Raw genomic sequence first — 9172 nt, 5'->3', positions numbered from 1 at the left:
ATGCTAGGGGCGTTACAATTTGTGGCGTTTTCTTTATCATTAATCTCAATAAGTGCATCAGGTGAGTCGAAAATTTTAGTGGTGTGTTCTTGTCGAAGTTCATCTTTTGATTATACTTGAAATTATAGTATTGCCTTGTTGTGAGCGTGCGATAATAATGCATAAATTAACACCTGTCGTTCTTTCTTGATTCGCTCAGTAGACCATCAGTATTGTCAATTTATCTGTCCTGACAACAAATTAAAGAAACATGTCAACAAAAACGAAACAGCGAACTGTAACAAACCTACTAAACCCCGACTTACTATATATTCAGTTATGTGTTTTGGTATCAAAACTACATTCATAATACTGTTAAGGAAATTACCCTATTGTTAACATCATTACTATGCTATTTCGTTTATTATAAAGTTTCTTATACATTTTCGTTTGATTTGTTCTATTGCATTATCATTTAAATGCAGATCCCCCTTCAATAACTCGTCATCCGTCAAGTACGTCACGAAATGAAGGGACATCATCTGTAACATTATCCTGTCAGGCTGATGGTGTTCCAACCCCTACTATCACCTGGGCAAAGGATAGTAGAAATCTGCAAACTAACTCAAAGTATACTGTAACTGGTGGATCATTAGTTATACATAACATTGATAGGAGTGATGATGGTCAATACAGATGTGTAGCTGCTAGTGCTTTTGGTGAAGCTATCTCGAACCCTGCTACACTTACAGTGCACTGTGAGTAACTATATACTTAATTTTAAAGTTTTGTTCCCAGATAAGGTATATGACACAAAGCTTATTGGTTATGCTTCCACGCTTATGAGTATTTGAAACAGCGACATCTGCACCGATTCATGAGCAATAATTGACAAGCAAACTAACGGTAACACTTGAACGACTACCACGTACATTGAATCGTAATATATACATTGAATGAGATGCCTGATACACAGCTTTGGTCATTCTTCCACACTGATGATTATTTGAAACGCCGACATCTTCGGTCAACTAGAACAAACGAACAAAATAACGGTTACCTTTCCATCCATGACTTCAACATGCATTGCATATTAATTAATGAGCTACACGTCATGAACCCCGTTGTAGCTTTCAACAAAGCAGTTCCCTAGTACTTGATTGTATCACAATAACGGCAGGTACACATGTCTATTAAATACATCGATACCAGTGTTCAATATTGTTTGCCCTTTACATGCCCGGATATTACATATCTCCAGGGGGAGGTACGGTAAAAGAGAGAACAGGAGACCTAATGCCATCCTTAACATGCATGCATATATAGAATAGCAATGTCAACCATTAATATGGAAATTTAAAGAACAATTTTCAATTACGGAAAGAATATTTCGTGTACTAGTATGCCAGACTATGTCTCGAGATGTATAATATGTGTGTTTGCTTGTGTTAGGGTAACTTCTTGTTAGAACTAGAATTTATAAAATCAGAAATATAAAATAGCAGATACTACACTGATAACGAATTGTCTTAATCACACATTTGTTATCAGATCCTCCTGGTGAACCAACCTGTACCCGGTCTCCATCACGTTCCTATTATCTTACAAATACTGGTACTGTAACCCTAACATGTGAAGCTGTCGATGGTAAACCCGTGGCTACAGTGCAGTGGTATAAAAATGAGGAATCGAGTCCATTGTCACCAACACAATCAGTCAATGGTAATACTATTGAAAGAACATATGCCTTAGCAATTGGCAAGAGTGACAACACAGCAACATACACATGTAAAGTCATCAATACTGTTCTATCTAATCCATTGGAATGTGAACTGACATTTACTGTCTACTGTAAGTATTGAATGCACTCTGTTTAACTTTCAAATTTACTTGTAAGTTTCTGAACATGGCAATGATAGACATATTTTAAAACGTGCATGTATATTTACACTAAGTCATGGCTTCTACTCATTTTCCTATGGCAGTTATGTTTATTACATAATTTTGCTCAAAAAATTGTCATTGTAAGCATACACTTTGACCGAGGAACTCTTCCCAATCTATTTGAGTACGAAAAGATCAATGCTTCGTTACTTTAAAATGAATTTAGGTATATTCGTTTAGACAGAGAAACGTAACAGTGAAAATAGATGCAAATGAAGAATAGGAATAATGAAATGCAAAGTAATTACGTTTTAGTTAACAATATTATTTGTTGTGTCATTACTAGTAATTAAATAATGTTAAAGAGGAGCACGTACATAATTAATCAATTTAATTGAATTCCAAATACCTGGACGAAGACAAATATACGTATTTCATTACGTTTTCTACATTATGTTTCGATGGTTATATTGATATTTTATTTAAACGGCTCATTTTTAATTTAGATTAAATTAAACGTTATTTATGCATTTATTAATCTCACATATGAATGTGTATACTGACAGGCATTGTGTAGTTATGGACACTGTACAGCTTAGAGTGCTTTAATGTAACTGGACTTCATATTATTGTTTATTACATTGTTCTTGTAATTAAACTTTGTCTACAATGGGCTATGAATTTGTACTTAAGTAAACTGCGATTTTGCGTTATTATATTTTAATACAAATACTTTCAATTCCAGTTCCCCCTACATATGTAATTATCAGTGGATATTCAACACCTAGAAAAGAAGATGAGACATTAACTCTGACTTGTACAACAGGAAGTAGTAATCCAGCAGCTGAGATATCCTGGTATAAGAATGATGGTTCATGGACTAGTGGTAATGGTGAGAGTACAAATACTGTACAGGATTCTAATGGTGCTCATAATGGGATAGAAAGAACACAGGAGTTGGATATCATTCTACAGCCACGTCACAATGGAGCACGGTACCAATGTAAAGCAAGGAATAGTTATTACAGTACAAATCAAGTACAGTCTGCCATCAAGGAGATTACAGTATACTGTAAGTATATGATAATTCTACGAAAATTGTGTCAAGAGAAATCATTATGACTATACTGCAAATGAAGATGTGCTAGGCACGACCCCTACACAATGTTATTAATACATATTGTTCGTGATGTTTCCGAGTTTATCTAAAATGTAGAAACACCAAAGAATGTATATATAGAGAAAGTTGAAACTTTTTCACTTGTTTTCCATCTAGTCAAACCATCGTCTGTGACACTCACTGGTTACACTAATCCTGTTAAGAGTGGTGACACCTTGATACTGGTCTGTCAAACAGAAAGTAGTAATCCACATGCTGACATATCTTGGTTTAAGAATGGTGTATCTCTGACAAGTTCTACAACAGAAACCATAAAGACTTCTACAACCAGTTGGAGTGACAATGGTGGTGAAAAAACAAGACAGGAACTACATATCACCTTAAGTCAATCTCACAATGGTATACAATTTCAATGTCATGGAAGAAACAGTCGGTTTCCTATGAATACAAAAGTTGAGTCAGCAAACCAAGGGATCAATGTCTACTGTAAGTATACCATTTATTTAAAAATGGTAATTCTGGAGATATGTGAATGTCTTTAGACAGAGCTAGTAATATTCTTGGTTGTATCAAACATATTGTTTGTCTCTTTAATTAAGCTGTGAACTATTTGCTATCACCGGGTCCAGGATGAATACATAATCTCTTTCATGATTTTCGTAATACATTAACTCTTTTTTTTTTTAAATCTACATATCAAATAACGTTTTCAATCAATATTACCGTCTTTTGTAACCTTGTCATTAATTAATGAGTTCAACTATACGCACGGACAGAATAAAAAACAGAGAAATGTAATGACAAGTTTCAGTGATTGACAAATAACAACAAAAAACATGCTTTATGAGTTATATTCATTGTCTAATCGATGTTATTGTAATCATTGATACTTTTCAGTTCCCCCTTTGCAAGTATCGCTATCAGCTGACAAGTCAAACCCAGTACAAGAAGACATGACCTTAACAATGACCTGTACAACAGAAAGTAGTAATCCAGTAGCTACTATCTCCTGGTATAAGAATGGTGTATTATGGAGTCCAAGTGACGGAGAGACGCTGAGATCTGCTGAACAATCTAATGGGCTTAATGGTGGCAAGGTCACTACACAACAGCTTGACATTACATTGACTCCATACCATAACCAGGATATATTCACATGTAAAGGCAGGAATGACCAATTCAGTGACGATGTAGTGGAATCAGATGAAATCCAACTTAACGTTCATTGTAAGTTTATACATTAATAACATATGAAAATATAATACAATACTTAATCGACTTAATATATTAAATTTTAACCAAGTTATAATTGGACATGATATATTTACTACACTGTTCAATGAGAGAAATAAATGTGACTGCGAATATTGTTTTCAGCTGATAGATTTCATATTGGCCTTGCAACATTGCACTAACTGCTTGCACTTGCGGATAGAAAATGCTAAATTTCAAAATACTCCTACTTAGTGTTGATATATGTTTCTTGTGTTTTCAGATGTACCATTTGTTTTAAATGAGAAAGAAAATTCACAATCGACAGCAGATGAAGGAGAGCCAGCAACGATGATATGCGAAGTTGATAGCAACCCTGATGCAACAATTACGTGGTACAAGAATGGTAATGAAGTTGACATCAATGATAAATTTTCTATCCTGCAAACTAATAGTGGAACTCAATTTAGGAGCACACTTTCACTGACTAAAACAGAGCGATTTGATCATGGAAACTATACCTGCAAAGCTGAAAACGATAAAGGCATTGCAAATTTCATTGTTGCACTACAAGGAAAAAGTAAGTAAAATGGTCGTTGAAGCTTTGCAAATTATATCATACAATATTATAGTATCATATTTTAGTAATATTTATGCAAAGTTAACATTATGTAATTCATTTTTTGTAGAACTTGTATAACTAGTTAATAGTGATATCATTGGGTACTTTATGCAGTGACATGAATTTCAACGTCCTTTGTTAAGTTCATATTTAATACATTACGCATTTCCATGGAAAACATCACTGTCTCTTCAAATACTTACAACATGACATAATAAGGAAGAGTAGATTGGAAAATGATAAAGTATTGTATTATTTCTAGAAACATGATATGAATAAATATAAAAAATAATATAAAAAAATTATCAAACTGGGAGATGACGTGTATGATATACTTGAACCCTACAAGTATCATAATTTAAACCTTGTTAGGTAACACCTGTCTTAAGCATCGGTTAATGTTGGTAATATTCAATACTACATCTAGTAATCAATAAGAATGGTCTATATCTATTACAGGTGGTCCAGATGCTCCAAAAAACATTGAAATATCAAGAAGTTACACTAGCCTAACTATTGAGATTATCCCTGGTTTTGATGGAGGAGAACCAGAAAGCATAATGTATTATGTGGAATATCACAACTCAACACATGAAGACTGGCAACCATGGCCATCAAATGGACAAGGCAGTAGAAACACTCAAATAACAATTACTGATTTGACTGATAATACTACATATGTGCTTAAAGCCAGAGCTGAAAATAAACTAGGAATTGGACCTTACTCAAATGAATACACTTTCAAAACATACGGTGAGTATACGTTGCACTAGTCATAGCAAAATATACGTTATATAGAAATAGTAACATACATTAGTCTAGCAATATTATTAAATACCGTGCGCAGCTTAACATTCTTGTATAGCAATATTATATATATATATATATATATATATATATATATATATATATATATATATATATATCAATATATATATATATATATATATATCTCAATATATATATATATATATATATATATATATATATATATATATATATATATATATATATATATATATATATATATATATATATATATATATATATGAAAAGATCAAGTTTGTTGTTAATTTTTAGTTAGTTGATGTGTTTTGGTTCACAAATCTACAGGTATGCCAGTAGTTACACTTGACGTAAATTCTGGCACACTAAGTTGGACTCTGCATGAAGACCCAGACGTTTTGTGCATACAAGTTGAAGTATTATCTGTCAGTGATGACTGGGTAGTTGAAAATGAATGTGTCAATGCTACGATTACTGAGTATACAGTCACCGATAAAAGTGCAACATACAGAATTGTGTACTGTACACTTAGTGGTGAATGTGAGCAGTCAGAATTCGATGCTGCCAAAGGTATGTCAAACACATACATAGTCATGTTTCTATATTTAGTACCCTATCCAGAAATCAATTAAAAAACGGAATGTGTATTTTAATTATATTTTGATAATACCCAGCATAAAAAGAACAGCGTTATGTTAGCTGAAAAAAAATTCAGATAAACTGACCGCTGTAATGTTTTGTGTCTATGATAGCAATATCTAACATAAGTTTGGGCTATGAGTAAAAGAACTGTGAATCCGGCATATGGTATCATATAGATACCCTTTAACACATCAAAATAAATGAAAATATGTATTATTTTATTAGTATCAACACCAGACGATAACTCATCAAGTGCTGGCATAATAACCGGGACAATATTTGCAGTAGCGGCTGTGGTTGTTATTGGCGTGGTGGTATTTGTGTACTTAAAGAGACGTAAAGTGGGTGATAGACATATACAACAAATAGAACGAAGAGATGTACTAATAGGAGGAAGAGGCTGTATATGTGCAGTTACGGCTCTAACTAATACAGTGACTGGACTGGACGAACAGCCATACGAAGTCACACAACTGGCGGTTTTAGCAGGTTAGTTCTTGTCATTTCTTTCAGTGTTTTATGCAGCTCACCATAGTCTGATAATGTCGTTGAGTTTTACGTAGGCGAACTCTTTAATTAAGGTATCTTTGTATTTTAGTATGTCATTTTCATAAATATATCTGCTTATTTTAAATCTTATATGGAGGAAAAATGGTACACATGGCGCTGGTGAATTAGTGTGTAATAGGGGTTTTATTGATTACCATCTTAAAAAGTAAGGAATCTGCAACCTTAAGGTAGATATAATGCCTATATGTACTTATTTTACCTATCAAAACATGTTATTCTCAAACATTCCCATTTAATTCAATTTCAATTCCATGTACAGATAATGCGCGAATGTGTAACAATTCAAACCCTTTTACCGAAGGCAATATATTTCCATCATGTACCCGTGTTCGTTTTGTTTCAAGGAAATAATAACGCAGACAGCCCATACGTAAATATACCTGGTGGACAAGAAAATAGGGTGGTACGAGGTGGGGACGTGAATTTAACCGTAAGTGGAAGATTCCTGTATTCATGTGATTGTTGACTGGAAATGGTTTCTTGACAAGAAAACAACAGCTTAAAAACCACCACATCAAAATAGGAGTTGATAATATAATCTAAACCGTAGTTTATCATTTTAATACGATACTCGGGACCTTTTCTGAAAAACATAAACAACATGACCCGACTTATCGTGTCTCATTAATCAATTGACCTCATCAGCTCCCGTCTCTTGTCTTAATTTTATTCAAGTCTGTTTATATTTTAATAGGACGCTTGTAAACACAGCAAATGGTTTCTTGACAAGTAACTAGACAATATGAATTGTACTTATCGAAGTATCTTTCTTTATACTAGGCCCAATCCGGAAACTCTCCTTATACTGACTTGATCAAGGCATCTATGGAAGGAGAAAAGACATACATGAAACTTGTTGAATTGGCGTTAGAGTTTCCAAGATATCGCTTAAAAATCAAAACCAACATTCACCATGGCGATCATCATGTGATTTCAAAAGGAACTGCTTTGCACATTGGTAGCGTTAATGGATTCACAGACGTGGCTATAAAAATGTGTGATGGTAAGATCTTTAATATAATAGTGACCACAGGACGCTCTTTAAATGAGAAACTTGAGATATGGAGCTACCTCCAACATCTGCAGTACCGTAGGAAAACCCTAGACAGCCACGAGCATTTAAAAATATGCCTCTGTTATAATTAGTTTCTAAAATTTTGTTGTTATTTATGCGCAACATATTTGTACTTTCTTGAATTATAGAAGATGCAGACGAAAATGAAGAACAGGATATCATGAAGGAAATAGAGTTGCTGAAGTCTTTGCCAACTCACCCGAATATAATCAATATTCTTGGATGCATCAAACAAACTTGTGAGTACTATTTACACAAATTTGATGCTGGAAGTTATCTTTAAACGTTACCAGTGCCAGAACATTTTACCAGTTTTGCAAATCACTTTAGTAAATATATCTTTAATACACCTTTGGAAGTTTAGTTTATAAATATTGGCCCACTGCTTCTTCATGTGCTCCAACAGTTAAATGTCCCTCTGAAGAGAAAACGTTGTATGTTACAACAGTTACTATGTCAACTTAGTAGTAACGAAAGCGAACGACATCTTATTTAATATATTCTGGAATTTAGAGTAATAATTTTATAAAAGGTACTTGCCTTGCCCATGGTTATCATGCAATTCTTGATGACAGTTTTATATTACATATTTTAGTTATTATTTTGTCTGTTAAACATTCACAGCCCCTGTCTCTCTCATCATGCCGTATTTTTCGAATGGCAACATGACAGAATTCTTAGAAGACAATTATGAACATTTTGAAAGTGGTACAGGAACACTGACTGAAGTACAATTGTTATCCTTTATTAGTGACGTCATAAATGGAATGGAACACTTGTCAGATAATAAGGTAATTATGGGTCAGAGATGTCTTGTTATTCATTGTCTCGGTAAAACTCTTAGATCCCAATAATTTATCTTCTTTCCATAAACTTATCATTCAATTGGTTGGTTCATCGGTCATCCAGCCATCCTACTAATCAACCAATCAATCAATCAATCAATCAATCAATCAATCAATCAATCAATCAATCAATCAATCAATCAATCAATCAATCAATCAATTAACGGACGGACAGACTGTTTAATGCACGGAATCCACAATAAACTATTCATGTGTGTTGTGTGCCTGAGAATGACTAGAATAACATTAACAGTCACTTGTGCCTTCTGAAGCATGACAGAAGACGGTTTTATTTACCTGTAGGTTGTACATAGATACCTGGCTGCAAAGCACGTGATGGTTGAAAGTTCGTTGACCTGCAAGATATCTCAGTTTGGATATGCCAGTAAAGTGATTACTGCGGAAAGATTCTTCCAGAAAGCGAAGGTACCTTGAAA

At 33.7% G+C, this 9172-nt stretch overlaps 1 protein-coding gene across 1 annotated transcript in view; it reads left to right on the top strand.

The window, feature by feature from the left end:
- The window catches only part of LOC144439911 (uncharacterized), an 11049-nt gene continuing 1877 nt past the window's right edge, over window positions 1-9172 (top strand). Inside the window, exons 1-15 of the mRNA XM_078129143.1 lie at window positions 1-61; window positions 465-737; window positions 1531-1830; window positions 2609-2935; window positions 3140-3469; window positions 3881-4210; window positions 4479-4775; window positions 5277-5570; window positions 5931-6173; window positions 6471-6734; window positions 7160-7245; window positions 7596-7818; window positions 8019-8129; window positions 8515-8681; window positions 9039-9161. Of these exons, the coding sequence (XP_077985269.1) occupies window positions 1-61; window positions 465-737; window positions 1531-1830; window positions 2609-2935; window positions 3140-3469; window positions 3881-4210; window positions 4479-4775; window positions 5277-5570; window positions 5931-6173; window positions 6471-6734; window positions 7160-7245; window positions 7596-7818; window positions 8019-8129; window positions 8515-8681; window positions 9039-9161 (3429 nt within the window). The remainder of the gene's footprint in view (window positions 62-464; window positions 738-1530; window positions 1831-2608; window positions 2936-3139; window positions 3470-3880; window positions 4211-4478; window positions 4776-5276; window positions 5571-5930; window positions 6174-6470; window positions 6735-7159; window positions 7246-7595; window positions 7819-8018; window positions 8130-8514; window positions 8682-9038; window positions 9162-9172) is intronic.

Source organism: Glandiceps talaboti, chromosome 9 (genome assembly GCF_964340395.1).
Source record: "Glandiceps talaboti chromosome 9, keGlaTala1.1, whole genome shotgun sequence".
NCBI lineage: Eukaryota > Metazoa > Hemichordata > Enteropneusta > Spengelidae > Glandiceps > Glandiceps talaboti.
This window is presented reverse-complemented; position numbering and strand designations above follow the sequence as displayed.